Raw genomic sequence first — 20,391 nt, 5'->3', positions numbered from 1 at the left:
TTCAAAACTATTTCTAAATTCAGTTCTAATTTCCAGCAAATAAAAAAACGAACAATATTAGCAAAGTGTGATCAAAAAGTTAAATCTAAATCTTAGTTAAATCTAAACACACGTCATATTCCTATGCCCTATACAGTGTCGCATACGTCTCCAAAACCCGACAGATGGACAAAACCACTGAATATAAATACGAATATAAATATGCATATAATAAATAATACTAATAATAATATCTGAAAAAGCCCGCCGAGATGAGGCATGTAGGCAGTGTTTTTTATATTTATGTAGAAAATAATAATTTTCATAAAATTTTAACCTATTAATTCTTTATCATATGTAAAGATATTTGTGTATTGCTGTACATCCTGTGTGTATTAAGCAACGTGTAAGCATTTGAACACACATAGGTGCATAACTAACACGCTCTGCACAGGAGTTTAGACCTGCTTTTAGTTGGTCAGTGGCACTGTCTATTTCAGTTCTTTAAAATAGCAACGCACCATCGATGTGCCTAAACACACTTTTCTTTTAGACTGGAACACCCATGAGTTTAGAAAGTATCGCAAATGGATTTGCTATTTCAACAATATGGTGTAAAACATGAAAATTACTGTTTCACTGGTCTAAAAATAGCAACAAATCATGCCAAACATGCCTTGCGCCTTAATGCACTGGGTGTATGATATGGCCCATAGTCTTAAATAATCTTTGTTGACACTTTATATATATATATATATATATATATATATATATATATATATATATATATATATATATATATATATATATAGTTGACTGCAATAATAATTTTAGGAAGCTTAATGTATTCCAGAATGAAAAAGATCTATTTTTGAATGTTCCTGTCACTTTTAATTAAATCAAGGTGGGGGCGTCTTTTATGGAGTTTTTCATTAATGTGTCACTTTTTCTTCAAACATGATAACTTACATTAGTCTCTGATGTTTCCAGCACTGTCAGCTCCTTGATTTAATTGGGTTCGCAGTAATTGCAGTGTCCTCACATGCCCCTGAAAGGCAAAGAAAGGTTAGATAAGTTCAGGTGAAGTAGAAGACTTAACGTTCTCTCTTCATATTAATTCTAGTGCATGCCTAACATTAACAAAAAGGCCTAAAACTAAAACTAACAGACCATAAAACTTATTTAATATAGCCAAATTACAATTATAACATTTATGGTTGCTTTTTTTTCCTTTAATTTTAACTATTAAACTATAGAGCTTTTATTTTTTGATGGAAAGTATTCTTTTTCAAATGTTTATTTTTTTGTTGACAACAGATTTATGAAGCACATTTATTACAAACTTGGACAGATGTTTGCCACACATTGCATTTTCAAATGCATGTTATAAGCAACTCTCAGAACGTGTAGAGATGAAATTCACATAAATTATTTATTCCGACACTCAAAACACTAATTATGAGCTACAAATTAACTTACAAACAAATACAATAACAAAAGTGTCGCTTGGCGGCATAGTGGCTCAGTGGTTAGCACTGTCGCCTCACAGCAGAAAGGTTGCTGGTTCGAGTCCCATCTGGGCCAGTTGGCATTTTTGTGTGGAGTTTGCATGATCTACCTGTGTTAGCGTGGGTTTCCTCCGGGTGCTCTGGTTTCCCCCACAATCCAAAAATATGCATAATCGGTGAATTAAAATAACTAAATTGGTCGTAGTGTATGTATGAATGAGAGTGTATGGGCGTTTCCCAGCACTGGGTTGCAGCTGGAAGGGTATCTGCCATGTAAAACTTATGCTGGAATAGTTGGTGGTTCATTCCGCTGTGGCGAGCCCTGATGAATAAGGGACAAAGCCAAAGGAAAATGAATAAATGAATGAATGAAATTGTCATTTTATCCATTTTTCCTCCCATTTAGTGCTTCACCCAAAATGAACATTTTCTCATTATTTCCTCACACTAAAGTGTTCTTTTGTTGAACACAAAATGAGATATTGTGAAGAATGTTGAGGAAAAAATATGATGGACATCAATGGCTGTTTTTCCAACATTCTTCATTATTTCTTCCTCTAAGCATCCCTGATCATCCTTCAAGGGATAAAAATAGACTAAATTTCACAGTGGGAAACAATTGTCTCATAGACTTCAACCCAACACAACGAGAGTTTCAAGGATATCAAAGAACTGCACTCATTTTAAACACAATCGGGTTTGGATGAACTCTTTGTTGTCCTATAGCTCATGCTCAAACCTAAACAATATGTTAAATTGGTTGCCAGGAAGGAAAGTGAGTGCATTGTTTGAGACAGGAAGTTTAGTTTGTGGACGGGTAATGGTGAAAGCATCCAAAATAGAAGACTGGAAGCCCTCCTGTGTCTGAATGATAAAAACAACTTCTACGTGTCCATAATTCTCCTGCATGCCTCCTAATGCCTTCCTCTCCAGCTGTCTGCATCACATTCTCCTCATATCTCTATATCTCACCCACCCAGCATGTTTGACCTCATTATTTCTCAAGAAAAGCCATAGCACAACTATATTTTGTTATTATTAAAGTATGTTTGTTTCTGAGCAAAAGGCATTTAACACACAATATGGCCATCCAATTGTTCATTTAAATATATATATATATATATATATATATATATATATATATATATATATATATATATATATATATATATATATGTTACCAAGGGCGCCCCACGCACTTTATGGGCCCCAGGAGTTACTAATAGGGGGCCATATATTTTTTTTGTGACACCCTTTCTTCACTTTGTCCACGAAACACATCCCTCCTGCCTTCCCCGCTCTTCAAAAAGTTCACTCAGAGGGCCCAACCCAGCAAGCAGCACCCCTGTATGTTCAAATGCAGTGCCTGCCAGTGTTGAAACGATGTATTACAAGTATCCCAAGCTATGTAATGAGATTACTTTTTCCAAGTAACTAGTAACACATTACTTTCTAATTTTTTACTTTGTTTTTACATTTACTGACTGATGGATTCCAGTCCGTTTGTTGAATGAATTCAGTATTTAAGAAACATTTAGTCACGCCAATATCCTAGTATTTAGTGAGTCAACACATGTGCAGTGTCCCGAGTTCGATTCTTGGCTCGAGGTCCTTTGCTGATACTTCCGCTATCTTTGCTGCCCACACTTTCCCGACTGTAAATCGTCACTGTCCTATCAATAAAGGTGAAAACCCCTAAAATATTATTTTAAAAAATATTCAAGAAACATTTCAAGGAACAATTATTTTAAAGATGCTTATTTTATAACTCCCCTAAAGTTAAACAGTTGAGTTGAAGCATTTTTGAATCCATTCAGCCGATCTCTGGGTCTGACAATAACACCTTTAGCATAGCTTAAATCATTGAATCGGATTAGACCATTAGCATCTCGCTTAAAAATAACCAAAAGGTTTGGTTATATTTCATCACTCTTCTGTTGTTACATTGTACCGACAGAAACTTAAAAGTTGCTATTTTTTTAAGCCAATTGATAGGAACTATACTCTCGTTTACTTTTTCCGTTGGTCTTAGTACACTGTACACTTCATATCTGTACTACATTGAATCATTAAAAGGTTCTAGTACAGATTTAGGGATTCTAGACTCTTAGTTTTGACAAATTTGTAATACTGTGAAGGTGTTTAATTGTATGTTGATATGCCATATGTTAACAAAGAGTCAGTGTAAGACCATTGTAACTGAAGTACAATCACACAGAGTGGTGAGGAGGAATGTGTAGTGTATGCACTAGGAGTTGTAAGGCTAGTGGGCCTTCTAGTCCACCTCAGTGATACACTGCACTTGAAGTATAGCTGTGTCTAGTATTCTTTATTAAACACATAGGTGTTTCAATGCAGCAATCGTCTCACTGTCATGTTATATTAAGAATAAAAATATAACAATTGAAAGACGTATTAATCATCTTTATTGCGTTTTTAATTACTTCAATGCATTTTTAAACGTTTTCAATAACCCCCTAGCTACCTTGCAAGTTTGACAAATTCTGATGTATATTTTTTGTTTGTTACTCAAAACTAACAATGCATTACTTTTTAATTAAGTGGAAGATTGTAATACATTACCTTTAAAAGTAACTTTCCCTCACAATGCTGCTACTATAAACATGACATTACTAGAATGGCAACAAACTTTCCAGTGGCCCAAATACTGGTTGTCTAAGCAAAATTTCTTCCGGTATCCCTCGCTTTATTTTCTTCCCAGCAACCCAGTGCATGTGACATCATCTTTCTAATACTATTAAACAAGAATTGCCTTGTTTCCTTTTCCAGAGACTCCCAATCTCTGTGTTTATCCGGAAGTATATCTGGGTATGATCCTCCATTCCTCATCTGCTGCACGTTGTCTGTAGCACACATAGAAAAAAGCATAAGATTTTTATATTACTCACAAAGTTTACATACTTTCTTCATAATGACAATGGCAATGACAGTTTATTTATATAGCCCAATTAAAAACAATCCAAATTGACCAATGTGCTTCACAGAAACTAAAAGCCACAGACAATGTCACAGACAAAATCAATTAAAAAATACAAGGAATTAAAAAATGGTACATTTCCTACATATCCTTTAAAACAATAAGGAATTACTATGAAAAAAACGGACAGAGAGGTTGTTATGAGACATGCCGTTTCTCTGTCTGAAATCAGTGCTGGAAGTGTAAGCTGTCATCACGTTGGGGAATAGCTGTCAGATGGCTAATTACAAGAGCAATCCATTGTTCGCTTTCAATTTCATTTTTCATACAAACACAGCATGAAGCAGTTTTCCAATCACGAAAGCCAAACCATAATTTATCACAGAGTCACTTCCAACTTAGCCTACGGTAGCCTAGATGTGTGCTTGGCTTAACTCTTAATGTAGCCTACACGCTTACAAAAAGGAAACACGATTTTAGTAGCCCATTTTATCTTATTTTATTTTAGTATTTTTAGAAGCAAATATCATGTCAAACTAGGGCTGGGCTTATATGATAAAAATCCCGTATAGTGATATCCTGACAATGAAATACGTGACTATATAGTACCATTTCTGTAAATTCAATCTATATAAATTGTGTGATGCGAGTGATCATATTTCTCACTTTACTTAGAACTTTAGGGCATTTTTTGATTGATAATGTAGAAATATAAAATAAATAAGATTAATAATAACATAAAATATAAACATTGTATTATCAAGATTACAACTTTCTCACTACGCTGTTATTCATGCTTCTACACCAGTGGTCACCAAACTTGTTCCTGGAGGGTTGGTGTCCTGCAGATTTTAGCTCCAACCCTAATCAAACACACCTGAACAAGCTCAAGGTCTTACTAGGTATACTTGAAACATCCAGGCAGGTGTGTTGAAGCAAGTTGGAGCTAAAACCTGCAGGGATATCGGCCCTCCAGGACCAAGATTGGTGACCCCTGTTCTACACTCATGTAGCACACACTTTACAAAAATTAAACATGATTTTACTATATTTTATTTAAGTATTTTAAATGCAAACATCATGTCAAACTAGGGCTGGCCGATATGACAAAAATCTCACATCATGATATAAGTGCCATATCCTAATAACAATCTACAAGACGATATAGCACTATTTATGTAAATTCAATTTATTGACCACATGTAAATGTCGATTTCTTTTTCACATTGCAAAGTACACTCAGAAATGTACTCATACGTGTGTGTGATCATAGTGCTCACTTTTTGGTGAGAAATATGAACAATGTTTGATAAAAAAATGTAGAAATGTTTGATTAATAATGTAATATAAAATAAATAAGATTAAAATAATTTCTAAAAATGTAAAGATTGTGTTGTAAAGATTACAACTTTCTCACACCACTGTTATTTGTTTCTACACTCACAAACCCTAAACTAGTACAAAAATTAAACATTATTTTAGTAGGCTATAAATATAGTAAATGGGTAGTAACCATAGATATTGTCAAAGCCTACTGGTTTCCATTTGTATAAACAATGTTTTACTCCAAATACGGCTACTATAAGGTCATTAATATAACAAAAACCATTGGTTAGGAGTACCATAACTAGACCATTAAGTAAACACGTTTTTAAACTTTATTTCTTGTAAAATCGTTGTTCATTTTCGTAAATTACTTTCGCTACTTAATTAGCAACGTAAGCTAGCGTTTGAACGAGCTAAACTTCCGGGTCATCAGTGGTGTAATCAGCATGAGCGCGTTTGAATAACAAGTAACAGTAAATAAAATATATGCTACAAACTTGGAAACTAGCATTTTTTTAAATACATAGATACACCAAGTAAATGTCATTTAAATGTAAAACACTGCTTTAAAAGTGTGAAATGTCTTCCTGTATAACATATCTCAGAGGAAATATTTTCCCTCGTTGAAAAACAAACAAACTTACACATAAAACAACTTAATACTTTCACTCAGACAATATACCTCTGAATGTCACAGCCAGATTTTCCTCGGGCAAAAAAGGGTATTTAGGTTTCATTGAAGAATATATTGTTTTCTGAGCGAATCTGGCTGTGTCTAAATTAATAATGATCCATAACGTCTAGCGTTTATGGTATGTCTGCAAAATCATTCCTAATTCGCCATGCTTCTGAAATTCATAAATCCTTACAGCATTTTGCTGACCTCTAGGTGTCGGCTGAGATATTACAACTGTGACAAAAAGCATATTAAAAACATGTACAAAACCTATGATCAAGCTAAATAATGATGTGATGATTTTAAATGTTTCATTTTAATCATTTAATTATTTTTTTAAATATGCCTGAAATAGACATATATTTTAAATATTATGCAATTTGAAACTTACATTTAATTACAGTTTGGTGGGTGTCATGTTTAAATAAAAAATAAAAATAACAGTACACAAATGTAGAAAGAACATATGGAATATTCATGCTGAAGTATCATATAAGGTGCTGGATTATTAAAAATATTTTTGTTCTGTGTCTATAACAGCATAATAATAATAATAATAAGCATTTATTATAATCATTATTATAATCATTAATTATTCATTCTTTTAAGATGCTATGAACCTCCAATGTTGAGGAACCCTAAAAGGTGTGTATAAAGACCCAACTGGTTCTAAGAAAAATAGGTCTAATATTATTTGACAAAGTTTTAGTTTCCTTATATTATAATAGTAAGAATACTAATTCTAATACTAATGCTATGGAATACTAATTTATTCTTGATTTATTTGTTAATCATAAATTGTGGTCATCTATTTAGCTTTATCTGTTTTGCATTTACTTTAATCTTTGTATGGTTTATTCAAAGCATATAATCATATTTTTGTATTACTGTTTAATTACATTTTTATTACATAAAAATATGTATAATGTTTATGCTTTTTAACACTTTATAGTTGTTGTTTTCAACACATTTCCAAGGGCCCCCATGCACCAACTTGCTGCATCCTGGGGGGGCTCGAACCTTTTTCTTTCATTTTCTACAGAATTACTGTAATGCATTAAAATATTTTTTTTACATACTCCGTCGCAAATTATTAATTGTAAAAAAAGTAAATAATTAAATTTTAACAACTAGCATTTTACTGGCCCCCGGGGCTTATTTACTGGCTGGACGAAAGGGGAGGGGCTTAAGAAGAACACGTCTCTGATTGGTCGAAAGTGCACCGCGTTCTGATCACATGACATGCGTCAGGCCAATCACAGTCGATTTTTTTAGGCACGGGGAAGTGATTCGAACTGTTTGCATGCTGTACTCTTTTAATGCAATGCAATTGTGCATAAACAAACCTATATGAAATTAAACCCATAGCCCATTATGATTAAAAAGGGTCCCCTATGGAAAAGGGTTCGGTCCTACGCTGGACCTGTTCCCAGGGCGAGGCACGGACACCGGGCCGTGGCCATACGAGAGCTGCTGGTTGTGTTTGGAGGTGGAAACGAGGGAATTGCGACCGATCTGCATGTTTATAACTCAGGTAGGGCACTAGATAGACAACAACTGCATTCGTACTACACAACAGAGTGCATGCATTGTTTATAAAACAACATAAGATATGCATATTCGCATATGGAGGCGTAACTTCAGATTATATGTAGTTCACTGGAATGAATGAGTCCCTTTCCCTTACAGTCTTTGGTACTATATCATCAAATAGCTGGAAATGTTTATTATTTTGCATTAAAATAGTTAGACATGCCTTAACATTGTTTTTTATATTAATATAACAGTATTGATATCACATAAGCAATACATTATGCAGCTTATTAATGCGAATATTTACATTTTTCAGTGACCAAGCAGTGGTTCCTGCCTGCAGTGAGAGGGGATATCCCACCTGGCTGTGCCGCTCATGGCTTTGTTTGTGAAGGCACACGGATATTGGTGTTTGGAGGGATGGTTGAGTTTGGCCAGTACACTAACAGTCTCTATGAACTTCAGGTGATGAAATAACATTTATTTGATACCAAAATTAAAGCATTAAGAGTTTATGATTGTTAAATAGGAGGGTCCTAAATTTATATCGCTTCTTTTAGGCCAGTCGATGGCTGTGGAAGAAACTAAAGCCCCGTCCACCAAAGAACGGATCGCTTCCATGCCCACGAATTGGCCACAGCTTCACTCTTCATGCTAATAAGTGTTACCTTTTTGGAGGAATGGCCAATGACAGTGAGGACCCGAATGGAAATATACCACGGTGAGCAGTTGTGTATGCAAAACATAATGTCAAACTAGGACTGGGCGATATGACAAATATCTCACATCATGATGTAAGTTGTCTCGTATCCTAATAATAATAAATATCCTGATATAGTATCATTTCTGTAAAATGAATACTTGAATTGGTGAAAAATTAAAGAGAGAGCATAATATGAAATGATAGACTTTTTATTTAGTCCATATATTGTCATATTGCACAACCCTATGTCAAACTCAGCAACAGATGCATACTTACGTGGATGTTGTACTTTTGTGGCATTATGCAGGTATCTGGACGACTTCTATGAGCTGGAGCTGCAGGCCCAATCCGGTGTTAAAGGCTGGAACGTTCCTGAAACTAAAGGTGGAGGCCCATCAGCAAGGGAGTCCCATAGTTCTGTGGTGTACTGTGGAAAGGGTGGCAGTTCACCGAAGCTTTACATCTTTGGGGGCATGTGTGGGGACAGACTGAATGATTTGTGGCAGTTAGACATTGGTGAGGCATTTCAGAATATCAAACCCATATATAGTCTGTTTATTACATATTAATTAACTTACTCCACACTTATGTTTTATTTATTTCAGAGACTATGACATGGTCATTGCCTCCAACCAGAGGTCAATTGCCACTACCCAGGAGTTTGCACACCTCCAATGTCATTGGAAACAAGTAATGTCTCAAAAAATAAATATATATACACACAATTGAAGTCAGAATTATTAGCCCCCTTTTTATTTTTTTCTTATTTAAATGATTCACAAAGGATGTTTAATAGAGCAAGGAAATTTACACAGTGTGTCTGATATTTTTCCTTCTGGAGAAAGTCTTATTTGTTTTATTTCGGCTAGAATAAAAGCAGTTTTTGTTTTTCTAAAAAAACATTTTAAGGTCAATATTATCAGCCCCTTTAAGCTATATATTTTTCGATAGTCTACTGCCTAATTACCCCAACCTGCCTAGATAGCCTAGTTAAGCCTTTAAATGCCACTTTAAGCTGTACAGAAGTGTTTTGAAAAATTTATCTTTTTTTAATCTGATTTCCTCTTCAGTGTTTGCACTCTCAGTATTAAATATTAAGCCACACTGAACTGAGCTAAACGGAACTTAAACTCTGAAATGTACTATAATCTTCTATGTGAAGCTGCTTTGACACAATCTATATCGTAAAAAAAGCTATAGAAATAAAGGTGAATATATATTATTATTATTAGTGCTGTCAAAATTAACGCATGCGATTAATTTGAAATATTTAACACGTTAAAAACATTAACGCTGTTGCAGTTTTCTTAATTTCCTGTGTGGTCGACGTGTGTTCAGTGTGCAAAGAAATATGGACCAAGGAAGACCAAGGAAGCGCTTTTAGAAGGAAAGTTTAAAACAATTAATGTCGCATCACCAGGCTATCCAGCGTTTTCTGGACTACTGTTTGTAGTTTCGGGTATTTCATTTTTAATCTTTCTTCTTTAACTGCAGTTTCACTTTCATTCAACATTTTGTTGATGCCCCGTTGTTTTTTTTTTAATCGATTAACATCACTATATATATATATATATATATATATATATATATATATATATATATATATATTGTTATAATATATATATTGTTTTAAATTAAATGTTATAATAAATGTTTAATAATTGTGTATATGTAATATACAATAATTATAATAATTTATATATATACACACATACACACACACACACACACACACACACACACACACACACTAACACAAACACCTGATGTTGAGTTTGAAATAGGGCTGTGCAATGACTATATATGTTACCCAATAGGTTTAAATGTCATTAAATGGGATTTAAATGTGTTTCTAAACAGTATATAATTCATATTGTGATATTATAAGCTTGATATAGATTATGTAGACCTATTTAGTCTTTTTTTTTGTTCTTCTTGCGACTTTTTTTTCTAATTGACATTCTACAGGTTTAGTTGTATATATTTATAGAGCAATTCCTTGCAAAGTTTTACATATTTCACAATTACATATTTTCCCCCACAGACTTGCATTTTTCCATTTGCATTTTTTGCAAATGTGTATCTAGATTATCATAGATGCAAAAGCACAACAATTTTGCAATAAATCTGAGTTTCAAGACTTTAACTCACGACTGGGAAAACAGAAATCACAATAACAGAAGTGTTATGTTTAATAAATTGCATGTGCATATGATGTGTATGTATATTAAGTTATCTTATTAATCCTGATTCTAATACAAACACACAGCATTTGTCATACTTCAGAGCAAAAGTGTATAGTGAAAGTTTAAATGTACAATGCTCAAAACTATGTTTCCATATTTAATAATTCAATTAATTTATGTGCATCTTGCCAATTTCTCTTTTAACTTTACCTCCCAATTCTTGGTTCTTCATCATAGGTTATATGTGTTCGGAGGCTGGGTTCCCATTGGAGAGGAAGAAGAGGCACTCGCTGCTGATGGAGTCAAGTGGATCTGCACCAACTCTCTTTCCATGCTAAACTTCGGTATTACAAAGAACACTGTTTTTAATGCAACTACATAATCAAGCTTCAATAACAAACACTATTTTTCTCTTGCTATGGCTTGCTTACTGTAGACACGCTAACATGGCATAACCTGACACCTGAAGAGCACCAGCAGGGATTGGTTGAACAGGATGAAAACAATGCAGACTGGCCAAGAGCACGCGCCGGGCATTGTGCGGTAACAGTCGGCTCTCGATTATGTATCTGGAGTGGCCGAGACGGATACAAAAAGTACAATAACTATCAGGTGTGCTGCAAAGATCTGTGGTACTTGGAAACTGAGCGGCCCGCCACCCCTGGAGCAGTTTTTCTTGTGAAGTCCACCATCAGCATGCTGCACGTCGCCTGGCGGCCCTTGCTTGCAGCTGAGTGTTACCTGCTTCAGTTACAGCCAATCACATCTCATCATTCCACTTCAGCTGAACCACAGACGGCACCGACTCCCCCACCAGAGCCAGGAGACAGAAGGGAATCTGTGCAGAAAGGTATTACTAATTACACACTTGATATGATGGGATGTTGTGTATTGTGATAGCAAATTCAGTCTGTTTGTAGACTAAAGGTTAAATAATCTACTAATTAAAAAAACTATTAAACATTTAATTCAATAACAAAACCGTAATGCTGCTTAACCACTTCAACATATTATTATTTAATGTGCTTAAATGCATGATGAGATATTCTGAATTATGATTGCAAATTTATTCGATTTGTCTACTACATAATCTATTAGTTGAAAATACTATTACATTAATATTAATATTATTATTACATATATTATTAAAACTATTGTTACACCTTAACTTTTAAGTTTAAGTTGAACAACTTTATTTATCCCACCAGGGGCAATTAAATCAGTAGCATCATGATAGAACAAACACATAGACAGATCACTTACAAACAATCAAAAAAAATCCAGCATGCTTCATAATAACTTATATAAATATAATAATACTACAAAAAAACAGCAATAAGGAAAGTAAAACTTGCTAAAATGTAACATTTTAGGAACAAAGGTGAATTTCTATCTATTAGAAGAGCATGTAATGTTTCTGAACCTTGTTCCAGAGGGCAACAGTATTAAAAAAGGCCTCGGAGGATGGGAATCATCTCCTTTCACACTTTGAATTATGACATGTTATTTATGTTTACTGTATTACTTCATGTAAAACTTGCACAGATTAGTTTTTGTATAAAGTATTTGTGTTGTTTTTACTTGTATATAAAGTTTGTATTTTATATTATAATGTACATTTGTGTATTATAAATAATAAAATATAAGCGTATAATATGTCACCCACATTTTACATTCTCAAAATGCTAATTGGCTGAAATGAAAGAATGTTTGGCAAGCGTTTTCATTTTGACATTGGAAATAGTGTAAGAAATCATATATATATATATATATATATATATATATATATTTATTTATTTATTATTATTATTATATATTTTTTTGCAATGGAAATAAATGTAAAAAATTGTGTTATTTAAATTTTGTTGGTTTTATTTTTCCTGTCATCTTTCCAGACGCCAAAAGTGCAGATGTCAAAATTAAAAGAGAGAAAGACTATTCATCGCAGGTCAGATCTATCTATCCATCCATCCATCCATCCATCCATCCATCCATCCATCCATCCATCCATCCATCCATCCATCCATCCATCCATCCATCCATCCATCCATCAATCTTTCTATCCATTCATCTATCTATACATTTATCTATCAATCAGTGCATCCATCCGTCTGTCTATCTATCTATCCATTTAGTTCTTTCCATCCATTTATAGTTTTCATCCATCCATCACTATAACTATCAGCCGGGACACGATTACCATTTAATATGTTGCTAAATTAATACTGCCAAACTGTTTAATAATGTGAACAATGTTACCTCAGATATTTAACCCAAGTAGTTTTAAACACAAGTCTTATTTATGTGCTGCATCCTCCTTGAAGATGTTTGCCATTACGATAACAACTCAGCCCCATTTGTTCAAGTCGCACATGTTTATTTGGAGTTGGTCTCGATTAGTGTCTTTTCCAGTAGATTGGATTGTCCTTTGTGCAGCAGCAACGTTCAGACTATCCATCTATGACATTATCATCTAAAAGGAAAATATTCTTTTCAGGAAAGCCTTTTGAGTCAGAAAGAAAAAGGAAAGGATGGGGCAGACATCCAACCAACAGGTGACAAGCGCTTTTATACACTCTTTATTGTATCACCTGGAAGAATTAAGTTATTTATCAATTATTGAATCGAAAAATCATATTTTATTGTTAATATACATTTTATTTATATATTTGTGTATCATCACTTATTGATATATGAAGTTGTTCTTATCCTGTAATGTTTTAAGTATATTGGTCTTGCCCTAAAATAGCTATAAGTTGCTGATGTGGCAATAAATAAAGCATGTAAGCCTGGCAATCTACTAAATCTGCATGTCGGGTGATTTCCTACTGTGGTTTTCTTGTCTCACTGTTTATATTCCTATTCTCAGAGCGAGATATTTCTCCGGAGCCATCCAAGCAGGTAGGATGTTAAAAGTGGTCTTAACACATTTAAAGCAGCTAATACAGTACTAATACATTTCCTGTGTTCCCTCACAGCCTGAGACCACAAAGGATTGGTTTGACGTGGGTGTGTTTAAGACACTGTTCTGTGAGGTTACACACTACTTTCTGCCTTCTGAGAACGGCGACATGGCATCAGTGCTGTCTGCACAATACACATCATCTGACACAGAGGTTTGTCTACAGAGACCGCACATTTGTGAAATGCATTCTAGCAGTTTTACTTCACCCTTTTTTTTTCTGCACGGCAGTGGAAGTTGCCGGGTCCTCATAGTTTTACAGGTTGTGAGAAGCAGGAGTTGGACTCAGGAATCACATATAGGTTCAGGGTGGCCGGACTGAACAGCTGTGGTCTAGGAGACTTCAGTCCCATCAGTGAGTTCAAAACCTGCCAGCCTGGATTCCCTGGCGCACCATCTGCTGTCAAAATCACTAAGGTATGATCATTTTCTCCTCAGTCGTGATGCAAACACCTTGCATTTAAGGACATTAAGATATGTTTTAATGCACATTTGTGACCCTGGACAACAAAACTTGTCGTAAGAGATCTTTACATCATCTGAAAGCTGAAAAATATGCTATGTGGTAGGGCTGCACAATAAATCGTTTCAGAACCGATATCGTAATGCGTTCATCCACAATAGTCACGTCGTAATGATTTGCAATGTTGAGTTGACTTTGCTGTTTAACTTTTACATAAAGCCATTATGCATGCAGTTTAATTCACTTATCTACACTTCTATCCCAGTTTGTTTATTACATGTTATGTAAGATTCTTTCCCCTACAGAATCAGAATCAATTAAAATCTATAACAGGGAAAAAGTTTCACTATTAACTAGTTGCTTATTAGCATGCATGTTGTTGAGATATTGGCTGCTTAGTAGTGCTTATAAACGACATATTCTGCATGATCTTATTCTACATTCCTAATCCTACTCCTAAATACCCAATACCTAAAGTACCTTAATAACTATTAATATGGAGCACATTAGGAGTTTACTGAAGCAAAAGTCTAAATGGTTTGCCAAGAGCGAGAACTGAACCTTAAAATAAAGTTCTTTCCAAGTATAACAAAGTCTATCGCATTACAAACAAATAAAAAACAAAATATAGCATGTTAGATTTTTTTCAATAGCATGCAGCCCTACTGTGTGGTTTGTTAGGATAGGCTAATATTTGGCTGAGAAACGACTGAATGTATGGAATTTGAGGAATAAAAACTATTACAAACACTGGGAAAAATGCCTTTAATGTTGTCCAAATTAACTTCTTAGCAATGCATACTGTTATAGAAATGGCTAAAAGTGAATCAAGTTTGTATCATGTTTAATTTGTTATATTTTTGCTGTATGCAATTTTATTGATACAGCATGTGTAATAATGTATTTTTGGTTTAAGGTTGCCTTTTTAAAATCTGGCAGGGGAAAACATGAAAATGAACCCTTGTGGCTAACTGTGGCTTATTTAGTTTTTACTGTAGATAAATGAGCATTGTCCGTGTTTAAAATTAAGTTTTGATATATTTACTGTAGGAAATGTACTAAATATCTTCATGGAACATGATCTTTACTTAATAATTTAATGTTGTTTTTTTTTATCAAACATTTTGACTCATTACATTTATTTATGGCCACTGCCAAAACTATACCTGTGCAATTTAAGACTGGTTTTGTGGTCCAGGGTCACAAAAATGCTGATGGAAATGCCAAGATGTGCATCAATTCTAAAAATCCACATAAAAGCTCAGTGTAGTATATGCACAGCAAGTGTTTTTCAGCCGACTTCCAGTGAACGCTTAATGCGACAATTTTCAATTTCATAAGGTTCCTTTTACAGCATCGATATTGTATTGTCATGAAAATACATTGTTAAATAGATTGAAGCATTCATTTAGTTGCATTCAAAGCGTAAAACGAGATGAAAGAGCATGTATCCACTAGCATTGTGAGTTCCAGCAGGCTAGCATAGAAACTCCATACTGGGGTCTAAAAAACTCATATTTTAAAGAGATGGTGGGGAAAGTGGAATCTAATGCAGTGCTTCTTGTCCAGTCTTAGACCCACATCATATTGTATATCTATCAGACAGTGAAGATCACAGATTTTTAAAGAAATCTGACCTTAAACATGGTGATTTTATAATGTAATGACAGTTTACCAGAAGTGTTGAGGCTGGCTGGCTGAACATTTAAAGTCCCGTGTGCATATAGCCTATTGAGTTAGATACAATTTTATCTGATAATACATGCACATAAACTATGATACAAACACATTTACCAAATAAATTCCTGTATGTGCATCAAAAAACAAACATGAATTTTCATTCTCAGAGCTTATTTTCTGAATCTTTTATGCTATCCGCTTGTTAAGTGGTGACGTGTTGGTGACACATGTAATACTTTATCCGGGTCCAAGCCACCACTCATTTGAATTAAAAAAAAAATTATGATCAATATTTATATCAAACATTAAAGTAATTTTATATAAAATCAGTGCACACAACAATCTCACAAATACCTAAATTTGAACAATTTATAAAAAAAGAATCACTTTCTAGCCATTGAATATTAGGCATGGAGGTATATATATATAGCAATCGTGACTGTCTAAAGTATTACAGAGCTTTGTAAACGTTTATTATTACAATTTTATGAGTCTCCCCATACAGTTTAATATATCGCTTGGACCAGGAAGCCGCTTCGCTTGACGTCACACTTAACAAGCAGATATAAACATTTTGCACAGGTTAAATTTTCACTTTTGTGCTATGCATGATTTCAGGGTACTGACTCTGTGCACATCTCCTGGGAGCCTCCGACCTCAGTGTCCGGGAAGATCATGGAGTATTCAATGTATTTGGCTGTGAGGAAGAGTCGAGGGAACAGCCTGGTGGAGCGTCCAGGTGAACTGGCCTTCATCCGAATCTACCGGGGGACCAAGACTTCATGCACAGTCACCGAAGCCCAGCTGAGCAATGCACACATCGACTGCTCTGCACGGCCTGCCATCGTCTTCAGAATCGCTGCCAAGAACGACCAGGGCTACGGTCCGGCTACTCAAATACGCTGGCTGCAAGGTGCGCAGGAGTTTCTAAAGCTTCATCAATCGCCATGTCTTTGATGTTTATGCATTTCCTGTTAAATCACCAAACAGCCATGCACACTCACCTCCATGATATTAGGTACACCTTGATAGCTGGCTTTCAAAATGGCCATAATTAGCTTTCATCCATTCTAATGCTCAGTTTGAACTCCTCTTGGTTGATCTGATTGGTTGCTCATGATAACGAGCAGCTACACAGGTGTTCCTAAAAGTGGCTGGTGATTGTGTATATATAACTAATTAAAACTAGAGAGAGTAAATCGATTTCTACATTTTAACCTATAATCTACATATGAAGCAATCAGAATTTGAATAATCAATAAATACTTAAGTCAACTTACCTTATGCTTCTGTTGATGGTTATTAGCTAAGCAAGGATCCTGTGTGAGTCCAAACTGAACGTTTAGCCCTTGAGGATTAATCCTTCAATAATAATTCTGAAATGATGCTTTAGTGCTCTCAGGGTTTAAGTTCATTTTAAGACATTTTTAAGACCACCATCAATGAAATTTTAGATTACACAGGGCTAAATGTTAAGGATGTTTATTGAATATCCCAGTTTGAAAGGATTTTCACTTACCCTATATAAAATGACTAAAATTGAATACATTTAATAATACAATAACAATAATAATTTAGTTTGAATATTTGTTATTAACTTTCGAATATATTCATTCACAAACTATATAACCCTTACCAAGAACAGAACAAAACATCGCTATTGATTACTTCAGTCTATAATATTAATAATAATAAAATATAGGTCAGGTCAGTATGCTCAGCATTAAATAAATGAAATGTTACTGTAAGGAAAGTAATTAAAGGCTTTTTTTAATAAAAAGTTTTATTGAGACAGATTGTTGGTGATGGTATGGGTATTAATGGCCAGATTAAGTAGCTATTGGGGATGTTGCGATATCATTAATTAATCTTACGATACTATACCAGCAATACCAAGTACTATTGCGATACTGTAATTCATAACTCGAATTATAAAGAAAATTGTCAGAAATACTATATTTTATGTTATAAAACTTGAATTTCATAATACCCTCAAGGGCAAAAAGTATCATTTGCACCTCACTTCACCTAAAATATATTCCTTCTTTTTGTTTATTTTGTAGATAACTGACCAACAAAAATACATTAAAATAAAGATACAAATTATACAGAGTACAATTTGTTACAAAAGAGCACTTTTTTCCCAACAGAAATCAGCTTTATGAAGTGGCCAAAAACAGTTTCAATGTTTCCTGTTGCTATTTTGGATTTTTCATACAATTTTTTTAGTCTTATCAGGTAACTATGCAAACTAATTCAAAATTTCACTTTGCGAGTCGTCCTTTTAAAAGAGATTGTCTTAGTTGTTGTGGCTACTAAATCATATTAACAGGAACAGAAATAAATCGAAGATGTGCGTTCGAACTGAATTGTTAGAAAACGTGCAATAGGCTACCATAAAAAAGGCGTGAATTCTACAGTTTTGCAACCTTAAAGTGCTCCACAGACTAATAAAACATCTATTGTTGCACAAGCGTGTGAGCATTTTAGTGACTTTTCCACATGCAACATTATCTATTGTAGATAAACCATTAGTGGCGATACTACTGCTTACAAACTGCAGTGGCACCGCCGGTATTTTGGAGCCATACAAAATCGTGATACCACCAGAGTACCGGTTAACCGTGCAACCATAGTAGCTATACATGAACAAAGGAAAATTAAGACCTGTTAAAAAAAAGATTTAAGACCTACAACACAATATTTCAGGACATTTAAGACTTCCTAAGCACTAAAATGTAGCTTTTGAAATTTGAGACTTTTAAGACCCCGCAGATACTCTGTGCTCAAGAATCATTTCTTTTTTTATTAATGTTATTAAAATAGTGCTGTTTATTAGCTTTGTTGAAATTCTATTTTAGGATTTTGAAGTAAAATAAATGCTGAATGGAAATTCCAAGATGTGAATCAATTTAAAGAATCTGCAATAAAAAACTGCCCAGTCGAGATGCATTTAAAGCTAACATAATAATGTATGATGATAATGGAAACACTTATACAGAATAAGTGACTGCGTGCACATCGAAAAGTCACATAATCAAGTGCTTCACTTGTAAATGTTTTATGTTATATTAAATGTTTGCACACAAGTTAAATAAGCACCTTTGAATGAAAACATAGCTAGCGAGGTGTTATGCTTAATTAATGGTGAAACATAATTGTGGATTTCTTTCAAGATTTTTAACTTCGCAGAAAAGTAAAATCCTCCTTTCGGTGTTTCCAAGTATCACAGAAAATTGCAACAGAACTGATAGCTGTACTTCGTGCGTCTGCTTAACATACACTGAAATGTAATATAATAGTGAGTCCTAACATCTGAATGTGTCATCCTGCAGATGCGAGTAAACTGAAGCCGTCAGTGATGCCGACAGACTCCAGTAGTTCAGCAGCAGAGCCTGACACCACCTGCAGATGAACTCACCCCTCATGCCAAACCTCCAGGACTCTCTGCTTTTATTCCATAAAGACTTTTTGACATTTTAATTTAACCACTTAGATGACTGGAAATAGATTCAGTCCATCATGTTTTTCCTTACTTGTTTTTTTTACAATGTCGTGGTATTGTTTATACTGCAAGCATTAGCTTTTGAGTGAAGCTGATTGAGTGCCAGTCCAATGGGTCATCATCACTGTAAAATGCACATTTTACTTAAAGACTTTTTTTATATATTTGGTTCATAAATATATATTTTTATTGCGTTGTAGTTACAAAAATTGGATCACGCCTTAGAGGGAAAGTAATCTTGAAAAACAATGTTGTACACTGCTTAAAATAGCCTTGTTTATTTTTAGGAAGAGCGTAATTTTCAGTAGTTTATACAAAAAGAACTCCACGCAGTTCTGTTTCGCTGTTGTTTTTCACCTAATTTAGAAGAGTTCTTACTCTTAACTGACTTTAATAGCTTAACTTTCCTGTGCCTTATCACTGTAGGTAATAATTACAGCAAGAACAAGTTAAAGATAATTCAGGAAAATATTTAGGACAACAATTTTTCTATAAAAATATACATTCAGCAAGCCGGGTTAAATATTTAATGCGTTCATCAATTATACATAGTAATATGTCTACTTCATTATTTACTCTATGCAATTAAGATGATCTGTCTACTGGGGGCTTTTTAATACCCCGTTTTCATAATTCCTAATGCATTAAAGATGATTCTGTATTATGTTCCATTAGCATGCCAATTATCTACAAGAGTATTAATGCCACAGATTGTGCTCTCTAAAACATTTCTATACATACTCAGATATCAGTATCTTCTTTGTAAAGCCATGTACTGTATGCATCCTATTTAATTCACCACTTATGTTTACAGACCTTCTTTTAGCTGTTACACAACATTTCAGTTACATTTTTTACTACACTTTCTCAAAATGGGCTTTTTGTGTAGGCTAAAAGAGGTACTACAATAAAACTCACTGTTGTAACCAACC

General features: G+C 34.2%; 1 protein-coding gene and 1 long non-coding RNA gene across 2 annotated transcripts in view; one reads left to right on the top strand and one right to left on the bottom strand.

Moving 5' to 3' along the window:
- Positions 1 to 6,601, bottom strand: part of LOC141381590 (uncharacterized) — an 82,816-nt gene extending 76,215 nt beyond the window's left edge. Inside the window, exons 1-3 of the long non-coding RNA XR_015942368.1 lie at positions 6,415 to 6,601; positions 4,261 to 4,351; positions 949 to 1,027 (exon numbers count right to left, since the gene is read on the bottom strand). This is a non-coding gene — a long non-coding RNA (uncharacterized LOC141381590). The remainder of the gene's footprint in view (positions 1 to 948; positions 1,028 to 4,260; positions 4,352 to 6,414) is intronic.
- A 1,080-nt stretch (positions 6,602 to 7,681) lies between these two features.
- On the top strand, positions 7,682 to 20,389 carry hcfc2 (host cell factor C2). The gene is given in 14 exon segments (NM_001327839.1): positions 7,682 to 7,961; positions 8,277 to 8,425; positions 8,521 to 8,681; positions 8,971 to 9,179; positions 9,269 to 9,353; positions 11,087 to 11,193; positions 11,286 to 11,699; positions 12,745 to 12,797; positions 13,347 to 13,404; positions 13,719 to 13,750; positions 13,828 to 13,965; positions 14,043 to 14,228; positions 16,573 to 16,867; positions 19,290 to 20,389. Coding segments are annotated over 14 exon segments (2,127 nt in total). The 5' UTR covers positions 7,682 to 7,801; the 3' UTR covers positions 19,370 to 20,389.
- The last annotated feature ends 2 nt before the right edge of the window (positions 20,390 to 20,391 follow it).

This window comes from Danio rerio, chromosome 4 (genome assembly GCF_052040795.2).
Source record: "Danio rerio strain M-AB ecotype USA chromosome 4, GRCz13ab, whole genome shotgun sequence".
Taxonomy (NCBI): domain Eukaryota; kingdom Metazoa; phylum Chordata; class Actinopteri; order Cypriniformes; family Danionidae; genus Danio; species Danio rerio.
The sequence above is the reverse complement of the archived record's forward strand: the minus strand, read 5'-3'. Positions and strand labels throughout refer to the sequence as shown.